The sequence below is a fragment of the Pipistrellus kuhlii genome, unplaced genomic scaffold (genome assembly GCF_014108245.1).
Source record: "Pipistrellus kuhlii isolate mPipKuh1 unplaced genomic scaffold, mPipKuh1.p scaffold_m20_p_67, whole genome shotgun sequence".
Taxonomy (NCBI): Eukaryota; Metazoa; Chordata; class Mammalia; order Chiroptera; family Vespertilionidae; genus Pipistrellus; species Pipistrellus kuhlii.
In genome coordinates, this window is record NW_023425570.1 from 49,145 (window position 1) to 76,894 (window position 27,750).

The window sequence follows — 27,750 nt, forward strand, 5'->3', positions numbered from 1 at the left end:
TTCATCTGTTGAGTCTTGTCTGTGCCCTAAGTGGGGTTTGAACCCACGACCTTGGCGTCTCAGGACAATGTTTCAGCCAATTGAGCTACCGAGCGGGGCCGTCGTGCAAAGCTTTTTACTGTGAATCTATACTTTTACTTTCAGATTGCGATTTACCCGCCCGCCCCTCCCCTCCCAGCACAGCCATCAGGTGCCCTGGAGTGGAAGGCAATTCCTTCGCTGGACGGCGCTCTAAAGTGAAATGGGAATCGTATAAGTCAAATCACGGATTTGAAAAAAAGGTTTCATTTCCCTAATTACTTTTTATTGAGTTATCCTGCGCCCGGCAACGGGTTTCTGGGTGAGCTGGCTCCGCGATGGCTGGGCCGGGGCCCGCTGGGCAGCTCATGCCAGCTTAGCTGCTGGGAGCCCGTGGGCCCGCAGCCCGAACTGTTTTAGTCTGCGTGGCGGGCGGGCGGGCGGGGCCACCTCTTATACCAATGAAGACGGTGCCCCTCGTGGCCGGGGCACGGCGGGAGGTGTGAGCCCGGCCCAGCTCCTAGGCCCTGCTTCGCCCCCGGGCTGCGGGGGGGGCGGGGGGCACTGAGCCGGGCAGACCTGTGTCCCTCGTGGCAAACTGCGTGGAAACTTTGATAAACTTGGTGGGAAACTTTTTTTTTTCCTTTATAACTAGAATCAGGTTTTAAATGCGGGATTCAGGGTAATATTTTAGTGAGTCTGTTTGCATGCTCTCTCTTCTGAAAACGTGTTTATACTGGTTTCTGTAAATCCCAGTGCAAACACGTAAAGCCAGACTCTGCTGGTGTCTCACTGTAACCTAAGACAGACATCTGGCTGAGCACAGACAGACAGACAGATCTCCGGAGCGCACATCTGCCCAGCGTTGAGCTGGCTGCGTTGGGGACACGCTGCCGCTGTGCAGGCGAGCACTCCAGCCGGTCCTCCTCAGTGACCTCGCCTCCCGCCGGCACGAGGCTGGGCTGGGGTAGCCCAGCGGGCAGTGCGGACGCCCTGCCTGGACAGGAGAGCGCAGGCCTGCTCAGGGGAGATCTAAAGCCTGGGCTGGCCTTGGCGGCTGCTGCATCAGGGTTTAAGGCGTGCCAGGGCTGCAAAGCCGACCGGAGACGCAGCCAGAGAGGCCGCCCGGGGCGCGGGGTGCCGGGAGCAGCCCCGACAGCGGCCACCAGGAGCACCCTCCCCGGAGACACGCAGACCATGTGGGAAGGTGGCGCAGGCACAGGCACTTTCTCCTCCTGGGCGACGCCTTGCCGGGCTGTGCCAATGGCGTGTGCTCAGCTCCGAGAAGAAGGCCAGGAGGACGGGGGCTGTGTTTATGCTCTTTGGGGCTCCCCGTGCTCCCCGGTCACGCTGGGTCACTGCGGCCGTGGAATCCATGAAAAATGAAGTTTCCAGGCTCTGCAGTCCCCGGCTAAGAGGGTGAGGAAAACGCCGCCCAGTCAGAAACAGAGAGGGCTCCCCCCGGCGCGGTCCCTGGGGGACAGTCACAGAGACAAGTGGGCTCTGGGGGCTCATGACAAGGATGGCTGTTCCCCCAAATGTGTACACACTGAGCAGCAGAGAGCTCATGTTTGAAAATGAGTCTTAATTTAGTTAACACTGCCTTTGTAATTATTCAAAGTGTGTGTGCACATTTTGGGACACCATCTACACATCTTTTATTAAACTTACTGGAGTTATCTTACCTAATAATAGACAAACATGTAAATTGACCGTACCCCCCCCTACGCCACCAGCCAATCAGAAGTGATATGCAAATTAACCCAACAAAGAAGGCAGTTAATTTGCATACATAGGCACTGAGTGCCTGCGACACAGGCGTTCTGTCCCACCCCCGGTCTCCCAGGGCCTCTGGGCAGCGTGGGGAGGCAGGGCCGGAGCAGAAAGGAAGGGGGCCAGGGTGGAAAGGTGCTGGCAGCCAGGGAAAGGAAGGCCCATTCTAGCACGAATCTTCCTGCATCAGGCTTCTAGTTAGTTAATAAGATTGTGCATGCTTCAGGTGTACGGTCGATAACAGGTCATCGTATATTGTATCACGTGTTCACCACCCAAAGCCACGTCTCCTTCCGTCACGTGTGTCCCCCTCACACTCTTTGACCTGCCCCAGCCCCCTCTCCCTCTGGTCATCAGCGTGCTGTTGTCTGTGTCTATGAGTTTTGTTTTTCTGCTTAATCCCTCCACTTCTCTCCCCCAGCTCTCCCAGCTTCTCCAGCTCCCCCAGCTTCTCCAGCTCCCCCAGCTCCCCCGCCTCCAGACTCATAGAGAACACAGCACCAGGGCAGACAGACAGCGACCAGCGGGCAGGGGGCTCGGAGCCGGGTGAAACAGGTGAAGGGATTCAGTGAAAATAAGAAAAAGATGGTTTACTCTTTATTCTTCAAGAAACGGTGAACTTCCTGCCCCCAGAGGGCAGCTGTACATTGTCACATCGCAAACCTGTGACATCATCTCTTCACCGTGCCCGTTCGGAAAGGCGGCTGAGAGCCGTGGCTGTGGGTGTGTCTGCGGCCACTTGTTAAGGTTCAAGCAGCCAAGGAGAAGGTGGCAGAGTGGGGTCCGCTGACCCCTGGCAGCTGTCAGTAACGTGACCGACGTATACAGGGCAGGCAGAAGCAGGCCTTACAGTTGCAAGTACATGAAACAATTTATTCTTGTATTATCACTTATTAATTATTATTTTATTTTCCATGTGAGCAACTGTAAGCTGACTTTTGCCTCTCCCTGTATTGGGGCTCAATCGTAATTCATCTGAAGGGTCCTCAGTCCACTGGGACTTCTCCATTTGCTCAAATACATTAGCCCCCATTCTTGGTCCTCACCGAAAGCGTGGATGATTCTCAAAGTCCGGGGCCCTCTGAGACCCCAAACATCGTCAGCCTCTCTCTCACCTCCAACCTGACCATGAACAACGCTTCCACTGGGCAACTCCGGAGTTCAGAAGAGGCGATCACAGGAAACACTGGCATTTTAGTGAAGGGGGCCATACCGTAACTTATGTGCACCAGTGAGGCCCCTCTGTCTGGCCTGTAGGATTGAGCTGAAACCTGCTCTCCAGCATCCCCTGAGGGGTCCCGGATAGCGAGAGGGTACAGGCCACACTGAGGGACCCCACCAGTGCACGAGTGGAGCCAGGGAGGGATGTGGGAAGTTGGCCAGCTATGGAGGGGCTGAGGGAAGGCTCCAGGGCGTGTCTGGCCCATCTTGCTCAGTCCCGATCTGCAGGACCCCAGCAGCAAGCTATCCTACCAGTCGGAGCATCTGCCCTCTGGTGGTCAGTGCACATCATAGCGACTGGTAGACTCTCTTCCCCCCTGGTGGTCATAGCCAGTGGCTGAGTGACCTTAACATATCATTAGCTTATTATGCTTTTTGATTGGTTGAACAGAAGACCAGACACATAGCATATTAGGCTTTTATTATATAGGATTGTTAGATGAGCATCACAATCATTTTAAACTTGGTTTAATTGTTCAAAGCCGAACAAGTGGGAGAATCTTCAGAAGGTGCCTGCCAGCATTTCTAAGCTCCCATCGCCAGAGGAGTGCCCCGGGGGAAGGCCGTTAGCTGTGGCTGCCAAACACCGCTGAGTGGTGACACGTGATTGGTGGCTCATCTAGGAGAAGGTCAGTCTGCGCAGCATAAAACCCAGCCTTTGGGCCACACTCCAGGGTCTGAGGCCACCGGAGCCTGCGGAAGGAGAGGGCAGGGAAGTCTACCCAGGAGGTGCCAATGCCCGCCCACCCGAGGCCTCTCTCTGGCCTCCCGCCGTGAGCGCCCACGTGCGGTGGGTTGTTTTCCGGTCCCTGCCAGGTGTCCTGGCTTGAGCTGATGCAGATGGTCCTGCCCTGCCCGGTTCGACCTCAGATGGAGAACTTGGGTTTGGGCCAGCTGGGCCCTTTAAAGTGACCCATGAGCCGAAACCGGTTTGGCTCAGTGGATAGAGCGTCGGCTTGGGGACTGAGGGGACCGGGGTTCGATTCCGATCAGGGGCATGTACCTTGGTTGCAGGCATATCCCCAGTGGGGGGTGTGCAGGAGGCAGCTGATCGATGACTCTCTTTCATCGATGTTTCTAACTCTCTCTCTCCCTTCCTCTCTGTACAAAATCAATAAAATATATTTTTAAAGTGACCCATGAGGCATGATAAGCTGAGCCAACCAGTGATTCATGCCACTCAGCTCCGGGGGGTGAAGACGCATTACCCTGTCTGCCAGGCTGGGGCCTTCGGCCTGAGGTTGCTGGTCCACAGCGGACTCACATCTCATGGCAAGAAAGGAAAACTAAGATTTATTATGGAGATTTCCAATCAGGAGAAGGCAGTTGGCTTTCCAGTCTATTTTTCCAGTCCGGCCAATACGCTGAGTTGGTTTCTGTCACTGACAGCAGGGGTGGTGGGTCACCTGCGTAGGGCTGCGTCCTCACGCAGGATGAGTTTGGATGCCTGTGGGCGTAGGGCATGATAATGGGCAGGAGCACACGTCTCCCGGGTGGAGATTTCTGGAAACTTCCAGGGGAAGCGACTACCAGCATGAAGGCTGGAGGGAGGAGGAGAGAAGCAAACTTCCTCCCAGGCTGGCGGGTCGCCCGCAGGGTCCTCACCGGAGGGAGACATGCAGGGCAGTCAGCACGGGGACCAGCGGGCACTCAGGGGGCTGCTCGCTGTGGCCACACCTCTGCTCAGGCTGCTGCGTCCAGCGCCCTGAGACCCCGCCCGACAGCTGCTCACACGTCATAATGTGGTGCACATGAGCTCTGCGGGGGGAATCGCACTTAAAATATTTGTGTTGATTTCAGAGAGGAAGGGGGAGAGAGCGAAACATCAATGATGAGAGACTCATGGATTGGTCCCTTCTGCACTACGCCCCCCCCCGCCCCCCGCCTCCGGCCCCACACTAGGATGGAGCCCACAACCCGGGCACGTGCCCTTGACCGGAATGAAACCCAGGACCCTTCAGTCCTTAGGCCGATGCTCTATCCACTGAGCCACACCGGCCAGGGCGGAAACCCCCCTTTCCCGACCATACCTTTAGTGACTACGATGTTACCGAGCGCCACCCTAACTTATTAAGCCCCGGCGTGCGAACAAGCAGAATGGACATGGCAGGGAATCATGGGAGAGGCGCTGCCTCAGTTTCTCCTTCCTCCGCTGCCCGGCGGATGCTGGCAGGTTTCTCTGGCTCTCGTGGAGTGGTGATGGCCAGCGGGCCGAGAAGCACAGGCTGCGCCTTTGGGCGTTTGGGCGTTATTTTTCTCACCAGCACCACTCCCTGCACAGAGTTCTAGTGGCAGCGCACATGCAGGTAGCTTTCACAGACTCAGGGGAGCTGTCTGTCCTCTGGCGCTCTCTCTGTCCTCTTCTGGGGGCTTCCACAGAGAAGCACAGGGCGAGCCTGTCCCCGAGTCAGCCTGACACCACAACCGCTCCCTGTGCCTGCTGCCCGCCTTCAGTGCCGTCCATCCTGGGCCAGACCAGGCACCCCCATGTGCCCGCCTGTGCCCGGGCTATTTTTTCTTTCTTTTTTTTCTTAAAGAACAAAAAGGAGCACATTCTCCTGATTGAATGAGCCATCTTGGTCCTTGTTTTTGAGACAAAGCTGTCAGACCCAACCACTCTTCTTTTCCCCTTGGGTAAAGGCCAGCGCTCCTTCTGAACACGCGGCTTTGGAACAACGGGCCGTTTGAGAGAAAACGGTGTCCAAGCCACAGGCAAGCCCTGCTGTGGCAAACACCGTGAACCCTGCAAACATCACAGCTGCCATCGCGCCTCGCGGTGGGACAGGCTGGAGGGATCTGGAGGCCGCCCGCCGGGGAATGCTGCTCTCACGGTGCCTAAGGGGTCCCCAGGGCTCAGGACACCCCTCCCCGGGGGGGATGTAAGCTGTTCCCGGGCCCCAGCTTCCAATCCCTAACGCTGCTCTGTGCTCCCTTCCTTTCTTGTTAAAAAATTGTTTTTATTGATTTTTAGATAGAGAGGAAGTGAGAGGGAGAGAGAGAAACGCGGATGAGAGAGACACATCGATGGGCTGCCTTCCGCATGCTCCCTACTGGGGACCAAACCTGCAACCTAGACATGCGCCCTGCCTGGGAGTGGAGCCTGGCACCACCTAAGCCATGAGGCAGTGCTCAACCCACTGAGCCACACTGTCCACTCAAATGCTTCCATGGGGCTCGACTTTCTTAAAGAAACGTCTCTCTCTCAGGCGCCTTCTATACAACATCTGCACACGGTGCTACCACACGGCGTCTATCGGCTCCGAAAGCGCGGTCTTACACGGAATGGACACCGGACCTGGGAAAGTTTGGTGGAAGCGCTGGTTCACCAGGTCTCCGTTTCTCGTCTGACGTGCATGCTTCTGAGAAACAAAAACCGCCTCAGCATGCCACACCCTCACGGGCTTCCAGAGCGAGTCCCGGTTTTTCTTCAATGGCAGCACCTTCGTTGTTTAGTGTTGTGTCCTGACGCGGCCCGGTTATGTAAGAGACTCCGTGCTCACAGGGTTCCCACAAGAATGTGGCATCGATTACGTAACCGGAGCGGCTTTTACTGCCCGGTCCTCGGGGCTCCCACAGCCATTAGCAGAGTGAACTTCCAGGGGGTGAGACGCTGAGCGTTTAATTAAAGAGCATTCACCTTTGGCTCTTACCATTCATCACAGGCACGCCTCACCTCCCCCACTGGAAGGCAGGAGACTTAAGATTCACTCGGAACATTAATGTTTTAACCACCTGCCTATTATCAATATTGCCATTGACAAGGAAACACTACTTTTCAAATGAAGATAGTTGTTTTAGAACATAAAGCAACAGTAAGATTGTAGGTTATTTTATAGTGAATTTGTTTGAATTCATAAAAATAACTTAAGTGAAACAGAAGCTCTAGAAATATTAGGGGTTGCTGGCGTGGTTTTTAAAAAAATCACCTTTGGTCTATTTTTCACAGGTGTCTTGCTCAGTGGGTTGACTTTATAATATTTTTCTAACTAAAATGATAGGAGCCCCCTTCCTTTGCAGGCTCCACTACAGCAATACTGTAAGGAGGCATCCCTCAGTTTACTTGAGGTTTGTTAGCATCCACACCCATAGGACGTGTAACCAGTTGGCACGCAGGTGATGGGCAGGCAGCAACCATTGAGTGCCCCCTGTGTCCCGGCCTCTGTGAAAGGGGACAGGGGGACCCCCAAGCCTGCCCTGACATCGGCTGTTTAGAATGGAGTCGCCAGTGCAACTTATCCGCGAGGAAGCTTCTTGGGAAGAGGGTCAGTGCCACCTGCTCACACGCACAGATGAGAGGCATCCGTTCGGGAGACGAGGAGGGAGGCTCTGGTGCCGGAGGTGAGAAGTGCTGCAGGCAGCTGTCTACAGACACACCTGTGGCTAGTGACACGGTCCCGTGGTGTGGGAGGGAGTGGGGTGTCGGCCACTGAGCTCCCTGCAGAGCCTGCCTGAGGAGGGATCCTTGACCTCCTTCGTCCGTGGGACGTGAGCGGTCACACCTCGTGACAACACGCTGGTCCTTTTGTAGCAATGACATGGGAAAGCCTCACAGGTGAGCCCCACCTGTTTCCACTGCTGCCTGCTTAGGAGTTGCTGTGCTCAGATGACTATATTTTAAATAAGTCACAAGTATTAAAACCAATGGGGAAAAATGTGGCTTTTGTTTAGACTTTATCTGTATAGGTAGACGAGTTCTCCATCGAATCAAGCTTGGTTTGATATTTTACAAAGTTTACAAGCATTTTCGAAAGAGAACACAGGAGATTCAAGAATCAGTGAGCGACGTGAAATTGACAGCAGCAAGCACTAAGGTTGTAAAATAAAATCAATTAAGACACAAACCTGCTTATTGACCAGAATTCATCAAATGCTAATCGGACTTGTTGTAAACCTCCCTCTTAGGCTGCTAACAGGGGTAGTCGGTTAAAAGATAAAGAAATCTCATAACGGGAGGAGGAAAACCATAATTTTAAAATGTCTTGGGGATCTGCCTTGACCCTATTTTAAAATGTTTTTAGGAACACAGAATTCAGATTACTGGTAGATCATGATCGGGTGGATATTGCTTTCTCTAGAAGTGAATTATTATGCATAAAGCACTAAAACAAATATAGACAGGACTCTGTTTGAAAATAACAATGCCTGGAAGTCTGTTTGGATAATCAGGATGTCCCCGTGGCGGCATGGACAGACGAACGGGGAGGTTTCATCCCTGCATCCATTCCGTCTTCATCCTGTCCCTGGGGAGACGCTGTCTGGCAAGGTTGACCTACCCGTCTGAACCTCCCCCGTCCTGGCACTTTTTACGGGGGTCGAACTGCCCTCTTCACACTCTCTGCAGAGCGGGCTGGAACGAGGAAGGTCATTTATTTCACAAAGAGCCCTCCTGTGGCATCGGTCACCGCCCCACGGAGTTACAACCCTGATTCCGGAGGCGCTGAAATCCTACAGCGATCGGATGCCACCGGACCTGAGGCCACCCGGCAAACCGTATGGGGACCGCCGGATGCTGTGTTCTCTTAGTTGGGGACCAATGTGTGCAGGGGCCATCTCCTCCTTTTGGGACACACTCCGGGAGGCCGGAGGGAAGGGAAGGCAAGGCATCCACAGGGAACTCCCCGCCGGTGTGGGGGCACCTGAGCGCGGCGGGAGTGGCGCGCTTGCGCCCGGTGTCTGGCACGGGAACCTCTGCTGCATGTTTCCGAGAAGGAAAGTGGCCGGGCGCCCCCTGCACTCAGAGCAACAGAACCGGCCTCGGGGTGCAGCGGGGAGCGCGCATAACAAATGCCATCAAAGCGCAGCCAGCACCCGCTCTGGCGGCCCTCTGCTCTTCCCCGTGGTCCCGCCTCTTCTCTCCGGTTTGTCCAGGAAGCCCGCGCCTTCCCGCAAGCTTTGGGAGCGCGGGAGGATAGGTAGCGGTTTGGGTCCAGAAAAGGGTCGGTGAAGTGTGTTAGAGCGCGCCCCGATGGGACAGACCCGCAGGACCACATGGGATGGCTTCCCGCCCGCACAGGTCCGAGGCTGCAATCCAAGCTCCAGGCGAACGTGTTTGCGGCGGGAAGTCACGTTAGTGACCCCAAAAGGCAGCCAAGGGGACGTCAACGACAAGAAGCAGCATGCCGCGTGCACAGGGATGAACAGCGGAACTGGGAAGTGGAGGGCCGGTGGGCAGCTACGGAGATGGGCGCACGGAGCCCGCCTTCCCGGGAGTTACCGGTGTCAGGGGAGCGCTGCCCGGAGAGCGCAGCACCGGGAGGCCGGGCAGCCCGGACCGGGGACAGGGCCCTCTCCTCCGCTCCCTGGCCGCCCTCACCCCAAAACAAAGCAGAACGGCACAGCCCCCCTGAATGAGATAAGAGCGCCTGGATCCCGTCCTCCAGGCTCAGAGACCGGCCCCTGGTGCCAGGGCCGGCGCCCACGCTCCCTCCCCGCGATCCGCAGCGGGAGCGCCTGGCGGTGTCCGGAGCCCCGCTTGCCCATTGGCTTCCGATGCCAACACGCACTCCCGGCTCGGCGTCTGGAGGGAGCGGGCGAAGCCTCGCCAGGGGGGACTCTGCGGCCAGCTTCCCCAGAGAAACACCGGGAACCGGCTGGAGAGACGAAATCTTGGAGGGCGCGTGCCAGCCGGCCCGGGGATGGGCGCCGCCGCCTTCGCCAACGCCTCGGCTTAGGGGACGGCTCGCCCTTTGTCCCGCCGGCCTGGGCGCGCTCCGGTCCCGGCAGGTGACCTGGCCCAGGAGCCCGGGGAGCCCGTCCCGCCGCCCGCACTGCACCCGGCGGCGGTGGTGCCGCCGCGCTCCCCATGCAGCCGGCCCGCAGGGACACCGGCGCCCCGCGCTCCGGGCTCCTCGCTCAGCGCCCTCCGGGGCCCGTGTCCGCGGCAGCGCAGCCTGGATTCAGGCGGGAGAGCAAGGACCGGCTCCCAGAGGCCGGCAGGGGAGCCTCGGGACGTTGGGGTCCGGATTCCGGAGTTTTGAGCCCTGTTTGCCCTCCCATTCTCGGTCACCGGGCACAGGAACCCCCGTGGAGGCGGGGGCCTGAGGGAGCGGGGAAGGCCTGTCTGCGCCTTCGTGTACTGGGACCCTGTGCGGGGCAAACCCCAGCCCGCGTCCAGTGTGAACCCCGGGGAGAGGGCCCTCCGCGCACAGCTCCGCGGGCCGCAGGCCGCCGCCAGGCCGGGGGCTCCGTCCGGCGCGGAGGGGGCCGCAGAGAGGCCGCACAGTGGCCCCTGGCCCCGGGCCCCGCCCACGTGGCCCCGTCCGCCGGTCCGGGTGCGGGAGCCTGCGCGCTGCGTGGGCGCCCCCGCGGCGTGGGAGCTGCGCCCCTGGGTCCTCCGCCTCCGCCACCACGGCCACAGCCACGGCCACCGCCTCCGCCTCCGCCTCCCGGGCGGCGGCGCCTTCCTCGCGGCTCGGGGCCGGGGCCGGGGCGGCCGGACGCGCACCCCCTACGCCGCGCTCCAGCCCCGCCGCCGGGGAACGCGGACCGCGCGCCGGCACCGAGGCCGGGCCCTCGCCCCAGAGTGGACGCGGGGTGAGGACTGGGCCGCGAGGGGCGCGGAGACGGAGAGGAGCTCCGGACGGGCTCGGCCTGGCCGGCCGCGGAGGGCAGGGCTGCGGGGCGGAGCCGGGGGCCGGGCCTCCGGAGGGGAGGGCCATGGCCAACCGCGAGGCGCCGCCGCTCCCCGCCCCCAGGCCCCCCTGCCCGCCGCCGGGACCCGCCTGGCTCCGGCCCCGCTCCGGCCGACTCCGCCCGGAGCCCCGGCGCGGCCGACCGAGCGCGCCCCGCCCCACCCCGCGGGGGCCTGGCTGCCTGGGTCCCGGGCCGCGCTCCCTGCGCCCGCCTCCCCCCTCCCCTCCCCTCCCCTCCCCCCGCGCTCCGGGCCGCCGCCCCCGCGGCCCCCTCCTCCCGCCGCCTCCCCTCCCTCCTCCCTCCTCCCTCCTCCCCATCAGCCTCCCGCCTCCCGCCGCTGCCGGAGGGGCGGGCGCAGCGGCGGGAGAGGCGGCGGCGATGCCGGCGGCCCGGAGGCAGCTCCGCTGAGCGGCCCCGGCGGCGGTCCCCGCGGCGGCGGCGGGCGGCGGCCCCTCCTCGCCCGGCGCTCCGGTCTCCGCGGCTCCGGCCCCGCCGCGCCCGCCCGCCGCCGCCCCGGCTCCCGCCCGGCTCCGGCCCGGCCCCGGCGGGGAGGCGGCGGCCGGACCCCGCGGCGGCCCCGCCATGGCAGATGGACCCTCGCACCACGCGAGCTGCTTCCGAAGGCTGACCGAGTGCCTGCTGAGCCCCAGTGAGTGCCCCGCGCCCGCGCCCGCGCCCGCGCCCCCGCCCCCGCCCCTCCCCGCGCCCCGGCGCCTGCGGGACCCCGGCTTCCCCGCGCCGCGCGCCGGGCAGGGCGGTCCGGAGGCTCCAGAACCCGACCCGCTGTCCGCGGGGCCGCCCGGGCCGCCCGGCCACAGTCCCCGGCGCTGTCCGCACCCAACGCGGACCGGCCCCGGCTCCTCCTCCGCCCGGGCCCTGGGCTGGAGGACCGACCGAGCGCCCCTCTCCCCGGGAGGCGGGTCCCCGGAGACCCCCTGGGAGGGGCTGGCCGGGTCCGAGCCCCGAGCCCCGAGGTGCAGCTCCCTCGTGTTCCCCGGGTTCCGTGTCCCCGCCCCCCCCTGACCCTGTGCCACCCCGGAGCCTGTCCACCCCCTGACCCTGTGCCTCCAGGAGCCTGGCCATCCCCTGACCCTGTGCCAACCCGGAGCCTGTGCCACCCTGGAGCCTGTCCACCCCTGACCCTGTGCCACCCCGGAGCCTGTCCACCCCCTGACCCTGTGCCACCCCGAGCCTGTGCCCCCCCGGAGCGCGGACCGGCTGGTGTCCGGCTGCCGGTGCCTCACCCCCCGCACCGCTCTCCGGTCGGGGCCGCGGCGCTCCGGGGAGGCGAGGACAATGGTCTTGGGGCGGAGGCGGCGGCGGGCCGCGGGTTCGGGCCGGCCACCTCGCCCCCAGCCCGGGGTGAGGGGTGCGGGGGGCAGGGGCAGGGGCAGGGGCAGAGGCGTGCCGCGGGGAGGGGAGGGAGCGGGCGGAGGTTCCAGGGAGCGGAGGGAGCGGAGATGGCGGGGCCGGAGGCGCCGGGCGCGCACAGGAGGGCAGCGCCTTCGCCGCCGCTGGAGGGGATGGAGGGCGAGCCAGGTGAGGTGGGTCCGGGCGCGGCGGGGACACCGTTACTCCGCACCGGCTCCTCGGGCCCTGCGCGGGGCCGGGCGCAGCATCACCGCGTGCGCCGAGCCTTTGTCTGCGCCTCCGGAGCCCGCTCTGGCGCCTCTCCCCCGGGCCGCCTTCCCTCCCCGGGCCGCCTTCCCTCCCCGGGCCGCCTTCCCTCCCCGGGCCGCCTTCCTCTCCCGGCACCCACACCCGGTCCAGCCCCTCCTCGCGGCGGAAACTTGTCCGGTGCCCACCCAGCCGCCGGCGTGCTGGCCTGGCCCTACCGGGACCGGGCAGGCCACTCCCCTCCCGGCGGACCTGCCTCCCGGCCGGGCGGGTGGAGATCGCAGGGACAGCGTGACCAGCTCCGGTCTCCGCGCCTTCTGGCTGCTGGGCCGGATATGTTGGGCATGGGCCCTGGTCTCTGAGCAGAGCCCCCTCCGGTGCCCCCCCCCCACCCGTGGGTGCAGCGCCCAGTGCCCAGTGTCTGCAGCCCCGCCCCACCTGCAGGGCTGACCGCTCAGAGAGGTGGCCGTGGAGGAGGGATGGGGTCTGGACACCAGGGCTGCCTGCAGCCAGGATGCCTTCCCGTGGACACTGGCACCTGCGAGACAGCTGCTGTGATGGGAGGGCCGGAGCGGAGCTGTCAGTGCTCAGGCCTGGCCTTCCTGCTCCTCTGGTCAATCCCTTCCTTAAAAAATCCACGTGTACTGTTTACAGCCGCCCGCGTGGGCCGGCTGCAGGCTGCCACCTCTCCCTGTGACAGCGTGGCCCTGGGAGGGCGGGTGCTGGGGGACAGGGGTGCAGGCATCCGATGGGACTCGTTTCTTGAAGTGATGAGGTTTTGTTTGCAGGTGGTGGTTCCGGCTCCGGGGGTGTGTGTGTGTGTCTCTGTGTGTGTCTATGTGTGTGTATATCTGTGTCTCTGTGTGTCTCTGTGTCTCTGTGTGTCTATGTGTGTGTCTCTGTGTGTCTCTGTGTGTATCTGTGTCTCTCTCTGTGTGTGTATATCTGTGTCTCTGTGTGTGTCTATGTGTCTGTGTGTGTCTGTGTGTGTCTCTCTGTGTGTGTCTGTGTGTGTCTCTGTGTGTGTATCTGTGTGTGTATGTCTCTCTGTGTGTCTCTGTGTGTATCTGTGTGTGTCTGTGTGTGTCTCTGTGTGTGTATCTGTGTGTGTATGTCTCTCTGTGTGTCTCTGTGTGTATCTGTGTGTGTATGTGTGTGTCTCTGTGTGTGTATGTGTGTGTCTCTGTGTCTCTGTGTATCTGTGTATCTGTGTGTGTATGTGTGTGTATGTGTCTCTGTGTGTCCGTGTATCTCTGTGTGTGTGTGTGTGTGTCTGTGTGGGGCTGGGCGTGTGGTGGGGGTGTTGTGGAGCAGAGAGAAGGTGCCCAGGTCAGTGGGGTGAAGTCCCAGGCGAACCCCCAGCAGGCTTCCCCTGTGGAGGACCGGGTTCTGGAGGGGCGGGCCACGGGGAGAGGCCCACCGGGGCCCCTTCAGGAGCTGCTTGGCCCCGTCGGGGGAGGGAGGGCGCCTGGTGTGTGAGCAGGAGCAGAGTCCGGACGCGCTGAGGCGGTGGCAGGAGGGTACCTGTACGGTCAGTCTGCTGTCAGACCGCCTCGGGGGAGGTGAGCCGTGCTAGACCCATGCTCACAGGACAGGCCAGTTCCTGCCGGGACGCTGGGCCCTCCCTCCCTGCTGGGGGCTTTGTCCGGTCACTGCTGACCACCGCCCTTGTCTGGATTGCTCAAATGTCTCAAGTGGGCAGACTTTTTAGGCACTTGGCAGTTAAAAAGAAACTTTTGGGGGGAAAAACCTGCATACTATGAGAAGTAAAGATGCCCACACGCATGCAGATGTGTCTAATTATTTGTAAGTCCTCACCTGAGGGTGTTTTTTCTTTTTCCATTGATTTCTAGAGAGAGTTGGGGGTGGGGGTGAGAGGAACATTGATGTGAGATGAGACACATCAACTAGTTGCCTCCCACTCGAGGCCTGACTGGGGCTAGGGGTCCAACTTGCAATCAAGGTACGTGCCCTTGACCGGGAATTGAACCTTTGACCTTTTGGGTAGCAGGCCAACACTCTGACCACTGAGCCAAACCGGCCAGGGCACAGACTCCCTCTTCCCTTTCAGTGGGCCCTCTTGGTCTGATCAGCGAGTGGCTGTGTAAAGGGCTGCTGTCAGTTACCGGTAGAGTGGTGGTTACCACGGGGGATCATGCCTCACAGGGGAGCGATCTGAGTTTTAAGGGGGGCAATTCGAGAATGATTAACAGCGAATGTTTTGCATTTCTTACAGCTCTAGTGCCTCATATGCGGTATATAAATATATATTATGACATACTTATGCATTTCAGTTCTCTATTATATGTTTTGAAACTTTATTTGCTATTTTTTCATATCACTTCGTATTACTATTTTTTTTTTTAACAATTTCTTAGTGATTTCTTCCTCAGTCCTTCAGCTGTCCTTTCGTTCTTTTCTTTTTTTCTCTTCCGTGGATGCCATGTTCTTTGGAAGCGTGTTTAGACCAAGTTCATGGCCTTTTAGGCTTCTTCCATGTGACTAGGCGCTCGCCTTGTGAAGAACAAGAATTATGGGCATCAGGGTTTTAGAGATGCTTGGGACGGGGTGCGGGTGGGGGTGGGGGCGCGGAGCCACAAGCAGGCTGGGAGCCGCTGCTGAAGGAAGGCCTGTCTTACCGTGGTCGCCACAGAAAGTGCCTCATGCAGCAGCTCTGATACCCGTGACACTCCCGTCCCTCGGCCGGCATCGGCTTCTCGCCGATTCGCCGATTCGCTCCGTCACGCACAGAACAAGCTCATTCAGGCGCTGCCCTGGCCAGCCCTCCATCCCGAGGACCCACCGCCCACAGGGGAGAGCCCCCGGACGCGGGCTCAGCGCCGATGCCCGGGCTCCCAGGCCAGCGGCCTCCTCCGTCCCATCAGGCTGTCCTGATTCACCTCATCCCACCATCTGCGGAGTGCTGGCCTCTGAGCTCTTCAGGACGTTGCTGGTCTGCACAGGGACAGCACCAGGCCCTTGGGGGACTGAGCAGCCAACTTCGCAGGGGCACACGCGTGTGTGCATGCATGTGTGTGTGTGTGTGTGTGTGTGTGCCAGCGAAGCTGAGAAGTGCCGCTGTGATAGGCCAGCGGGAGCCTCAAAGACCTTGAACATGGCTCTCGCTTTCCCCGTGCCCACCTCCCCGAGGAGTGTGGAGTCCCAGCGGCTGCTCAGAGTGAGGCAGAGAGGGAGAGAGAACGGAGGGCGGGCCGTCAGGCAGACGGGCGATGCCGGCCGCAGGGCACTGGCGGTTTCTCACTCACTCAGCACAGAAAGTGCGTGTTTCCAGGAGCTGTGGCTGGAAATATGCTCTGTGTGTATACCTCTTGCTCTGCTTCTTGAGGCTATGACACTGTGGCTAACCCTTAGATGCACGGACACAAACAGGGTCCGCCGGGAGAGCCAGAGAGAGAAAGGCGTGGACGCTCCCTGGACTTCATGCCTCCATGTGCCTGTGGGCCTAGGAGGCTGCGGTCATCGTTGTTAGGGATGCGGGGGCCAGGCTGGCCGCTGAGTAGAGGCGGTGTGAGCCCACCGACGGTCGCCTGCAGGCAGTGATGCTGCCTGTGCGGTGCGAGCCGCTGGAGGAGAGGAAGTCATGAACAGTGTCCTCGGAGGACTTGGGCTGAGGGTGGACACCTGCCTGGGAGCAGCAGAGCCAGGGCGGGCCGGGCAGACCAGGTGTCCTGGAGAGCCAGCGTCTAGAGTCCTCAGAAAGGACTGCCCCCACGGGCACGCGCTGTGAACGGGGTGGGACGATGTAGGGCCCTGACCTTAAATTGCACGACAGTTCTCTTCTTAAATACATTTTTTTTTCTGATTTCAGAGAGGAGGAGAGAGGGAGGGAGAGAGAGAAGCATCCATGATGAGAGAGAATCATGGATCGGCTGCCTCCTGCTCGGTCGGGGATTGAGCTGGGAGTCCAGCTGTGACTTCCTGGATCATAGGCCGATGCTCAGCCACTGAGCCGTGCATGCTGGGCACATGTCTCTTTTAATGAAAAAACAAAACAAAACAAAACACACTCCTGGGCGAATGTAGAAAATCTGCAAAACTTCCAATGAGCGTGCCATAGGACAAGGGGTCTTCCTTCGTCCCAGCCTGACAGGGTCACCGTAGATGTCTGGTCACACAGCTGCTGCTTCCCACAGGAAAGGCAGGCAGGCGGTGGGGCAGGGTGCAGCGTGGCACCGGCGGGTCACAGGGCTGGGTCGCGTGTTTGAAAGTTGCTAAGAGACCAGGTCCTAGAAGTTCTCATCGCGAGGGAGCCACGCCTGGCGCCGGTGACTGAGCAGAGGTGAAGCTGTGTTTGCGGAGCAGCAGGTGGAAGGCGGAGTGGGAACCTCCCGCAATTAACACGGAGATTAACACCGGCTGATGGTTTGTTTGGGAACAGCTTGGGGAGTGTGACCGGGAGGGGAGGGAGGGAAGGGAACTTCCAGGAAGGCTGTTTCTCCCTCGAAAGGAAGCTCCCGCAGGTGTAATCCTTCAAGAGCACTTTCCTTTCCCCCGAGACCAGAATGAGCTGCTCCAGCCGATCCCCTTGGGCTCGTGGTCGGCAAACTCCTTAGTCAGCAGAGCCAAGTATCAGCAGCACAATGACTGAAATTTCTTTCCAGAACCACATTTTTTAAACTTAAACTTCTTCTAACGCCACTTCTTCAAAATAGACTCTCCTAGGCTGAGGTATTTTGTGGAAGAGCCACACTCAAGGGGCCAGAGAGCCTCATGTGGCTCTCCAGCTGCGGTTTGCCGACCACAGCCCTGGGCTAAGGGCGGGCGCAGTGCGGTGCGGTGGGCTCCCTGAGGCCCAGGAGATGCTGCTGTCCGGGCTGAGTGAGCGCTGGCCACGCTCTGGAAGCTTCTGGCTGGTGCGGAGCCGGCCGCCGAGGCCCCCGCACTGCGGGAGCTGGCACAGAGGCGGGAGGTGCGCAGGTGTTGGATGAAGAGAAACAGTGGGCAGTGGGGTGTCGTCTCCCAGTCCCGAGGACGGAGAAGGCCACGCACCCCACGCTCTGGGCCTCCGTGGGGCCAGGACTCACCCTGGGAGGCCGTCCTTGATGTTTCTATCCCTCTCTCCCTCTCGCTTCTTCTCTGAAATAAATAAAAACATATTTAAAGAAATAAATGGAGCCCTAGCTGGTTTGGCTCGCTGGATAGAGCGTCGGCCTGGGGAGGTCAGGGCACATACAGGAGTCTGCCAATGGCCCTGGCTGGTCGACTTTAGTGGACAGAGTGTCGGTCTGGGGACTGAAGGGACCCTGGTTCGATTCCGGTCAAGGGCACGTACCTTGGTTGCGGGCACATGCCCAGTAGGGGGTGTGCAGGAGGCAGCTGATCGATGTTTCTGACTATCCCTCTTCATTCCTCTCTGTAAAAAAATCAATAAACCATTTTAAAAAACTAAGTGGAACCAGAGAGAAGGAACGCCCTCACGCCCTCCGCACATGCTGGGCGCTGCCGGCAGGAGGTGCCGGGGGAGGCCGGTGCGGAGCGGAGGGAGAGACCCCGGGCGGAGGTCCGATGACAGCCCGGAGGTGAGAGCTCGGAGAACAGCGAGAGGATGGCGGCTGGGCTGCCCGGAGGATGGTGCGGGGAAGGCGGTGGCGGGCAGGAGGTCTCTGACGCGTTTGTGGGGCGGGTGGGTGGGGAGACAGTGTCCGGAGTGTCACATGTCCCTGGCCGTGGCCGTGCCAGCGGCCGGCTCGCCCTGCCAGAAGCCTGCGGACACCTGCTCCCGGCCTTCAGGGCCGCTGTCACCGGCGAGGACACGAGGTCAGGGCCGCCTCCGCTGCTGCCGGCCGTGGACAGGGAGCGTGGGGGGCGGCCGCCTGCCCACGAGGAGCCTTCGTCCCTCACCTGCTCCGGACGGTCTCCACCCGGCACCTCTGCGTCCTCCGCGCGGCCCCCCACGCCCGCCTGGTCCTGGCGTCTCTCCTGCTGGAGCCTGGCCGCCCGGTTGCCCGTGGGGTCCCCCAGGTCCCGCCTCCGCCCTCTGGCTCCGGGCCCCTCCTCTGGGCTCCCGGAAGCCGTGCCCGCAGACCTGTCTGCGCTGGTGTGTCTCCCGCCGGCATGTGCTCCTTCATTCACCTCCCCACCCGTGCCCAGCGCGCCTGCCCAGCCCCACACACGGTCCTTTCCGGAGACCAGGCCTCCCGAGAGGAAGGAAATCATGAAACGAAGTGCTTGCTTGGCGTTACTGGTGACGTGGAACTCTGTTCGATGCATCGTCACTGCTGTTTTTATTTTATTTTATTTAATACATTTTATTGATTTTTTTACAAGAGGAAGGAAGAGGGAGAGAAAGTCAGAAACATCGATGAGAGGGAAACATCTTTCAGCCGCCTCCTGCACACCCCCCACTGGGGATCTGCCCACAACCAAGGTACATGCCCCTGACTGGAATTGAACCCAGGACCCTTGAGTCCACAGGCTGACACTCTAGCCACTGGGCCACACCGGCCAGGGCATTGCTGTTGTGTCTGATGTGACCCAAGCACATGACTCGGCCCTGGGGCCAGGGCGCCGGGCGGGAGGGCGGGAGGGCAGGAGGGGAGGGCTCAGGGCACGTGGGCATCCTCCCGAGGAGTCAACGAAACGCTCTTTGCTTGGACGGAAACGGCTCCTGCGCCCGCAGTGGGGATGCGCACGGAATCCTGCCGCGTGCTTGGAGGCGATGGATGACTCGCGCGCGGTGGCACCTTGTGAAGGCGGCAGGTCTGTGCCGGAGCACAGGCTCGAAGGAACCTTCCGGAATCGCGGCCAGCCCGGGAGGAGCCGCTGGGTGAGGAGGGGCCGCACCGCACCCCGTGTGCCTGCACCGGGCTCGGGGTGCTTCCTCGTGCCCGGGCTGTGGGTTCAGACGTGGCAGAGGAAGACAGGAGGCCTGGCTCCGTGACTCCGGGATGCAGTGATCCCGGGTCATCCCACCGGGCCGGGGTCACACGCCGTCCCGGGTCCCTGTGCCCCGGACACAGACGTCTGCTGCTCACAGCGGCCATGTCCGTCGGCAGCCACGCCTCTGCAGAATCATGCTGGTTGGGTCCCCGATTAATGGCGGCCTCTGCTCCTTCTGAGGCAGACGGGAGACCTGGCTCTAACCCCGCAGCAGCGAAAGCCCGGGGATCGGGCGTGCGGCTGGAAGAGCAGTCTGCGGGATGGAAGAGTCTTCCGGCCCAGGAGGAGTGGCGACCGGGACCGAGCACAGGCGTGGAGACACCTCGTCGCCCAGGCGAAATGCAGTCCGACCGTACCTTTACAGAAGCACAGCGCTCGTTGGATCCGAATGGACCCGAGCTTTGCACAGAGGGCGCGCCCCCGAGTGTGTCCCCGCACACTGAGTAGTTCTGAGGGCAGCATTTATTTTATTTTATAAAAATATATTTTACTGATTTTTTACAGAGAGGAAGAGAGAGGGATAGAGAGTTAGAAACGGCAACCAAGGTACATGCCTTTGACTGGAATCGAACCCGGGACCTTTCAGTCCGCAGGCCGACGCTCTATCCACTGAGCCAAATCGATCTCGGCTGAGGGCAACTGTATGGGGTTGGGGCACCTCATTTTCAAGACTGAGCTCTCGCTGTGAAAGTGTGTGTATGTTGGGACATTGTATGTATACCTTTGACCTTGGTGCCCCAACCCCATACAGTTGAAAGTCTTTGTACAACCTTTGACCTCCCCAATAACCCGTCTACAGTCATCCCTTGGTTCCGGGGGGACGGGCTCCGGGAGCCCGGAGTCACCCCGTCTGTGGATGCGTGCGCCCCTCCTGTGGAAGGAGGCGGAGCAGCACCCGGCCGCCATCAGCTTTTCGCGCTGGATTCACAGCTGGTTGAATCTGCAGACGCAAAACCCGGGTTTAAGGAAGGTGGGATTTAAAAATTCTGGCCCGGCCGGCATGGCTCAGTGGTTGAGGTCATGGTTTGATTCCTGGTCAGGGCATATGTCTGGGCTGTGAGTTCGATCCCCAGGGTGGGGTGTGCAGGAGGCAGCTGAGCGATGATTCTCTCTCAGTATGGTTGTTTCTCTCTCTCTCTCTTTTCCTCTCGGAAATCAATAAAAAAATCTGTAAGTCTTTAGTGTTTAAGTGTCCACTGTATATAAAAAGAAACCCTAACAATACAAGGGAATTTCTAGCCTTGGAGTGCGGAGAGCCTTCACATGTAACTCCACGTTCAGAAGCATTAAAAGGAAAGCTTGATGTTCATCATTGACAACATTTTTTATGGCCCTGACGACTGACCGCCAGCCAGTGCACCCTGTCCTGGGCCTGCGCGGTGGCCCTGCCCTCCGCCCGCCCTCGGCCGCTCCTGCCGGGCCTTTGAAGCTCAGGCAGCACCGCTGGGCAGGGCTCGAACGTCTGCCCCAGAAAAGGAAACGCTCGAGGTTCCCTCCCTGGCGCGGTGAGAGCTCCCAGGAACGGGAGGAGGAAGGAGGGCGGGGCCCGGAGGGGCCGCTTTTAGAACGCGGACAAAGGAAGGATGCTCACCTCCACCGCGGTGACAGCAGCGACTTCAAGAGAGCGCCCGGCGCCGGCTGCCGGCCAGCGTGCAGCCCGGGACCTTCGCACGCCGTGGGCTTCGTGAGCAAGCCGGCACCGGGTCCGCCCCCGGCAGTACCGATCGGTGTTTAAAAATGCATGTCTCCATTGATCCAGCAATTCTGCTTCTGGGAATTCACTGATAGATAGACTAACACCGTGGTTGGCAAACTGCAGCTCAAGAGCCACATGCGGCTCTTTGGCCCCTTGAGTGTGGCTCTTCCACAAAATGCCACGGCCTGGGCAAGTCTGTTTTGAAGACGTGGCGTTTGAAGAAGTTTAAGTTTAAAAAATGTGGCTCTCAAAAAGAAATCTCAGTTGTCCTGTTGATATTTGGCTCTGTGGACTGAAGAGTTTGCCGACCACTGGACTCACACATAGCAAAGTGACTTACTGAGGCAATATTGCAGCAAAGGCTGAGAGGACACGGGAAACCAGGTAAAGGTCTGTCGGAGGGAATCGGGCGAAATGAAATTTGCAGATGCACGCGGGACACACATACTGAAGGTGTGACAGGTGCTTCCCTTCGTAAAGAAAAGCGAAGTGCCAAGCAATCCAGTCCGCACCCACACTCTGTGCCCGAGAGGGCCCTGCACGTGGATCTGGTGTGGTTGCCTAAAGAAACGGCCAGCGTGGCTCCGGGGCTGAGTGTGGATCCATGAGCCAGGAGGCGAGGGTTCGATTCCCCGTCAGGGCACTTGCCTGGGTTGCAGGCTCGGTCCCCAGTGAGGGGCGTGCAGGAGGCATCCGATCCATGATTCTCTCTCACCACTGATGCTTCTCTCCCTCCCTCTCTCTTCCTCTCTGAAACCAATAAAAATCACACGAAAACTGGGCAGAAATGGCAGAAGCGCTGGGCACCCCTTCCTGGCAGTGTGGTGTGGCCATGGAGTCGGGGGCTGGGGGGCAGGGGCTGCGGGGATGGGAGTAAAGACTTCAGTGCACACTTCTCACATGTTGGGAGTTTTGAGTCCTGTAACCGGTTACCTTTTCAAAGGGGAGGTTTAAAATGAGAGCTCACTGAGGTGCCAGGGAAGTAGCCGCAGGCAATCTGTGTGGGGTGACGTTCTCCCTGGCCGTGGCTTTGTGGTTTCCTCCTGAGCCCACAGCTCGGTTCTCAGCCCTGAAGTAGGTTCGCCCAATGCCTGCCTCCTCTCGCCTCCCCCCTGCTGCTGCTCCCCGGACCCCACATGTCCGACTGTGACTGTGAACCCCACACGCACCAGCGTGTCCACGCCTGTCCACGCCTGTCCACGTCACGCAGGTGTGGAGACGGGAGAGCGAGCCGTCCCCTTTAACGGGGGCCTGGCTGTCGGTGGCTCCCGCCGGTGCCCGAGCTGCTGCTGAGGCTGGCGGGCTGCCCAGGGCTTCCGCGGGGGAACCACCGCGCGTGGACGCGTGGGCTCCGCCTTCTCGCGCTCGTCAGGCGAGCGGCACCGTGGCCTCCGGGACGGCCACCCGCCCAGGGTCCCCTCGACCCGTGCCACAGCCCTGGGCTTCCATCGGAGCGGGATGGGGGCGCACACACCCGTTCACCCCCGCGGGGGGTGTGCGGGCGGGCGGGGCACGCCGGGCCCTGAGGGTCCGCAGGAGCCCGCAGGGCCTCCCCTGGCTGGCCGCGCCTTTGGCGGCGCTGGATTCCTCAGATCCGCCTCCGATCGGGCCTGGTTCGTGTCGGGTGTAACGCCGACAGACACGGCTGCTCCGAGTGCTGAGGGGCGGCCCTGTTAAGTTCCGTGTTCCGTGTTCCCTGTCCGTGTTTTGTGTTCCGTGTGCGATGCTGCCGTTTCCCGTTGTCCCATCACTGACTGTTACTTCCTCCTGGGTGCCCGGTGGTTCTGTCTCAGCTGCGGCTTCCCCCCAGCTCCTGGTGTGAGAGCCCTTCCCGCCACCCCCTCCGCCTCCCGGGGCCGGACAGACGCCTTTGGCCCGGACATGCGATCCGTGCTGCCGGGGGCCCTCGGACAGGGCGCCACCGCCTGGGCCGGGCGGGGACGTGGCACACGCACGTCCTGAGCCTCGTGTGGCAGCCGCTCTCTCGTGTGGCCGGTGTGGGGAGGCCGGAGGCTCTGGCCCCGGTGGGTGGGCCGGGAGGGCGGAGGGAGCAGTGGGCTCCAGCTCCTTCCCTCCGAGGAGCACCAGACGCCTGGGCGTGTGGACGGTGGAGGCGGTGGCTGTCCCCGTCCGCTCCTGGGTCTGGCTCCTCACCGGCCGCAGCGCGCAGAGGGGCCGGCTCCGCGTGCTGGTGCCTGTCGCTCCGTCCCGGGCCCCTCGGGGAGCGCGCCCTCCCTCCGGGCCCTCGGATTCTGTGTCTGTGCGGCTGTGGTTCGGAGCCGTCCCGGCCAGATGTGAGAGCCGGTCGTGCTGCGAAGCCCTGTCTCCGGGTTCGGCGGGCAGCGCCGTGGTGCGGGGACAGCGAGCTCTCAGCTCGGGGTGAGGTGACCTCAGCGATGCACAGAGGCCATTGTTAGCAGCGGCCTCAGGGCATGTGTGCGTGTGTGTGTGTGTGTGTGTGTGTGTGTGAGAGAGAGAGAGGGGGGAGGGGGGAGAGGACACACACAGGGCACTCCCACTCCTGTGTTGCCTGGCTCCGAGGTCAGCAAACTCTTCAGTCCACAGAGCCAAACACCAACGATTGAAATCTCTTTGGAGAGCCACATTTTTTAAACTTAAACAACTTCTAACGCCGCTTCTTCAAAGCAGACTCGCCCAGGCCGTGGCGTTTTGTGGAAGAGCCACACTGCGGGCCTGGTCTGCGTTTCCCTGGAACAAACTCCCGAGTGTCGCCTTTAACCTGACACTCCCCGCGGCATTTGGGCATCTGCGCTGTCCTCTGCCACGCTCTTTGGAGCTGTGAGGCCACGGAGAGGGCACACGGGCGTTTTAAGTGACGAAGTGGATCCCGCTTTTCCGTGGGCCTTAGATGGATTCCAGACGGCGTGGCCATGGCCCGTGGCCTTCCCCGGCCCTCAGCCCCCGCCCTCAGCCCCTGCGCCATGCGTGTGCCAGGAGGCCGGAGCGATCGCCTGTCCGTCTGTCTCTCCCGGACCCTGTGAGTGTGCGGTCGGCTGAGTTGATGTCGCAGAGGGCCCAGTGCGGGTCCCCCGCTCAGCAGGGGTTGGGTGAAACGTTCCCGGGAAGCGGGGTGCCCTGGAGGCATGAATTTTACTGTCCCATTGGGACTCAAACCTCAGCTCGGCTCAGTTCCCAGAATTCCCTTTTCTGTAGAATGGGTGCTCGGTGGATGTTAATTTACCCTTAAGAGGTTTCCTTCGGACGGGAACCAGCACATCTGGTTTAAGTCAAAACCTTTTGGGATTTTCTCAGGTTGTAAACATTTTACATCTGTAACGTTTCCATTTCGCGCCTGCATTATGTTAAGAGGCTCACCTGAGTGTTTTAACATAGAAAGAGAAAGAAGCCGAAACCGGTGTGGCTCAGTGCATAGAGCGTCGGCCTTCGGACTGAAGGGTCCGGGGTTCGATTCCGGTCCAGGGCATGTACCTTGGTTGCGGGCACATCCCCAGGGGGTGGTGTGCAGGAGGCAGCTGATCGATGTTTCTAACTCTCTATCCCTCTCTCTTCCTCTCTGTAAAAAATCAATAAAATATATTTTTTTAAAAAGAAAAGAACATGCAGAGCAGCGTGCAGGAGTCCTCGGCGTGTGGCCTGTGCTGTGTGGAAGAAGCTCTGACCTGGGAGGGGCATGGGCTGCCCTGTGCCCGGGCCGTGTGGGGCCGAGGCAGGGAGGCCCCTGCCGCCTCCGTCCTGGTGTGGAGCCGCCGTCCCGGCCGCTCCCAGTCTGGCCCGCTTCCTGGGAAGACTCAGCGGCTCCTATTTTAGGAGCTGAGGCTGCCCAGCGCTGGCCCGTCTGCCCCTCTCCGCTCCCAGCCCCGGCTGCGGGCCCTCAGGTGGGGAGCTGGTGGCAGGTGGACGGTGCCGGCCGCGGTGAGGGGCGGGGACGAGGGGGTGGGATGATGGTTAGTGACCGGAAATGGGGTAAGACCTCAATGCTGGCCACGCAGCATTAATACAGAGACCACGTCGTGCGGTTCTAAAGGAATCTCTGGAACTGGGGTAAACAAAAGCCACCAGATGTTTCTTCCTTGAAAGCATCTTGGCAGCTTCAAAGCGTTTTCAGCATCTGGAGGCTTTACCATTTCTGCGTTTCTGTGTTCTCGCGGAGAAGGGGGCGGGCAGGCCGTTTTGAGGACTGGGACCCATTGGATGTCACGTAGGTTCCTCTTTATTCTGCCTTTGTTTTGTTTTATTGTTAATATGTTTTCATTGATTTCAGAGAGGAAGGGGGAGGGAGAGAGAGAAACATCGATGGTGAGAGAGAATCACTGACCGGCTGCCTCCTGCACGCCCCCCTGTGGGGATGGAGCCTGCAACCCGGGCCTGCGCCCCGACCGGGAACGGAACCCTGACCTCCTGGTCCATGGGTGGACGCTCAGCCCTGCCCCCGCCAGCCGGGCTGTGACAGGGACAGCGCCTCCCCCTCCCCCTCCCCCTCCCCGTTGGCTCAGCTGAAATGAAATGGTGAACACGCCTCTGCAGGCTGGACGTTCGCACACGGAGCCTTGGTGAGCGTCCGGGCAGTGTGACAGGGCACAATCCCCTTTGGTTATACAACGTGTGTGTGGCCCCTGGCTCTTCTCCCTCCGGCGCCGCGATGGGCATTGTTCCTCCACAGCCCGCCCTGGGCTCCAAGGGGGCAGGGCACACACACCTGTGGGACCGTGTGGGCAGGGAGCACACACCTGTGGGCACTGTGTGGGCGGGGAGCACACACCTGTGGGACCGTGTGGGCGGGGAGCACAGACCTGTGGGACCGTGTGGGCGGGGAGCACACCTGTGGGACCGCGTGGGCGGGGAGCACACACCTGTGGGACCGTGTGGGCGGGGAGCACACACCTGTGGGACCGAGTGGGCAGGGAGCACACACCTGTGGGCACCGTGTGGGCGGGGAGCACACACCTGTGGGACCGAGTGGGCGGGGAGCACACACCTGTGGGACCGTGTGGGCGGGGAGCACACACCTGTGGGACCGTGTGGGCAGGGAGCACACACCTGTGGGCACTGTGTGGGCGGGGAGCACACACCTGTGGGACCGTGTGGGCGGGGAGCACAGACCTGTGGGACCGTGTGGGCGGGGAGCACACCTGTGGGACCGCGTGGGTGGGGAGCACACACCTGTGGGACCGAGTGGGCGGGGAGCACACACCTGTGGGCACTGTGTGGGCGGGAAGCACACACCTGTGGGACCGAGTGGGCGGGGAGCACACACCTGTGGGCACTGTGTGGGCAGGGAGCACACCCGTGGGACTGAGTGGGCAGGGAGCACACCCGTGGGCGCCCTGTGGGTGCTTTCTCCGGGGCGGACGAGCCCCACGTGTTCTGACTTTGCTGCAGGGTCATTAGCGTCGGTGCTTTAAGACTTCAGGGCGCTGCTTTTTGGTTTCCTGTTCCTGTTGTTTCCAGCAGAGACTGTGTGACGGGTGAGCGCGGTCTCAGTGCCCGCACGGTCAGATCCGGAGCCCGGACCGCACGCATCCCCGCAGACAGCTCAGCACTGGGACGAGAAAACAGTGACTTTGCTTGAGAGCTAGATTTTGTTTTTGATATAAAATGACAAAGTGACTGAGTCAGCCCTCCCTCCCTCCATCCTTCTCTCCCCCCCTCCATCCCTCTCTCCTCTGTTAAAAAGCCCTTTGCATTTGGCTCTCTTTCCTTCTAGCTTTCACTCCCGCTGCGCCTGAAGTGATGAGAAGTGAGTGGAAGTAAGAGGGAGGGACGGTGTGCTGCCGGTTAGAATCATTTCCAAATGGAAAAGCTCAAAAAGCCTTTTTTTGTGTGTGTGTAAAAGTCGGAGCCCTTCCACGGAGGTGTTTCTCTAAGGCCTGCCCTCCGTCTGACCGGGCGTCCCTCCGCGCGGGACCCTCCCCAGCGTGTAGACAGCATCTCCTCCGCCAGAGCGGGAGGCCCGGCAGAGGGCACCGGTGGGAAGGGCGTGGGGCGTAAAGGTCTGTCTGCCATGAGGGTGCGCCTGGCGTTTGCAGAAGCAAGAAGCCAGAGGCTCGGGCTCCCCAGGGCCCGGGGTCGCCCGGCAGAGCACGTGGCTGTGATGTGTCCCGGGGACCTTGCCGGCGGCAGCTCACCGTAACGGTGCAGCCGGCACCCTTTCCTGTTAGCACCGGCTCCGCTGTTCGCTACGTTAACCGGCACACTCCTAGTTATGTCTCCGCTCGTCCTGTTTGCTCAGGTGGCTGTCAAAGATTTCTTCTGTCTTTTAAAAAATATATATATTTTATTGATTTTGTACAGAGAGGAAAGGAGAGAGAGAGCTAGAAACGTCGATGAGAGAGAAACATCGACCAGCTGCCTCTTGCACACCCCCAACCAGGGATGTGCCCGCAACCAATGTACATGCCCCTGACCGGAATCGAACCTGGGACCTTTCAGTCCGCAGGCCGACGCTCCATCCACTGAGCCACACCGGTCTTAATGCCCCGATTACACATCTCACCGGAGCAGACTGTGCTCTGCTCACGGTCTTCGCCATGTTGGACGGAGCAGGCCTGCCATTGGGCACAGAGGGAGGTCCCGGGGGCCGTTTACAGAGCCAGAGGTGAGGTGAAGCCGGCTCGTCACCAACCCTTTGTTTCCTTCTCTCTCCTTCCTTCCTCTCTGAGAATGCACGTCAGTGTGCTCACAGGCAGCACCCACTTCCTCCACCGCAGTGCCTGGGCCCCGGCCGGCGGGCTCAGTGGATGGAGCGTCGGTCTGCGGACTGGAGGGACCAGGTTCGATTCCGGTCAAGGGCATGTACCTTGGTTGCAGGCACATCTCCAGTGGGGGTTGTGAGGAGGCAGCTGTTGATGTTTCTCTCTCATCTATGTTTCTAGCTCTCTATCCTTCTCCCTTTTTCTCTGTAAAAAATCAAT

General features: G+C 60.8%; 1 protein-coding gene across 2 annotated transcripts in view; it reads left to right on the top strand.

Annotated features, from left to right (window-relative positions):
• The first annotated feature begins 11,161 nt into the window (after nucleotides 1–11,161).
• The window catches only part of PDE10A (phosphodiesterase 10A), a 101,392-nt gene continuing 84,803 nt past the window's right edge, over nucleotides 11,162–27,750 (top strand). For both annotated transcript variants that reach the window (XM_036420364.2, XM_036420363.2), the window contains exon 1: nucleotides 11,162–11,293. In XM_036420364.2, the coding sequence (XP_036276257.1) occupies nucleotides 11,227–11,293 (67 nt within the window). In that variant the 5' untranslated portion in view covers nucleotides 11,162–11,226. The remainder of the gene's footprint in view (nucleotides 11,294–27,750) is intronic.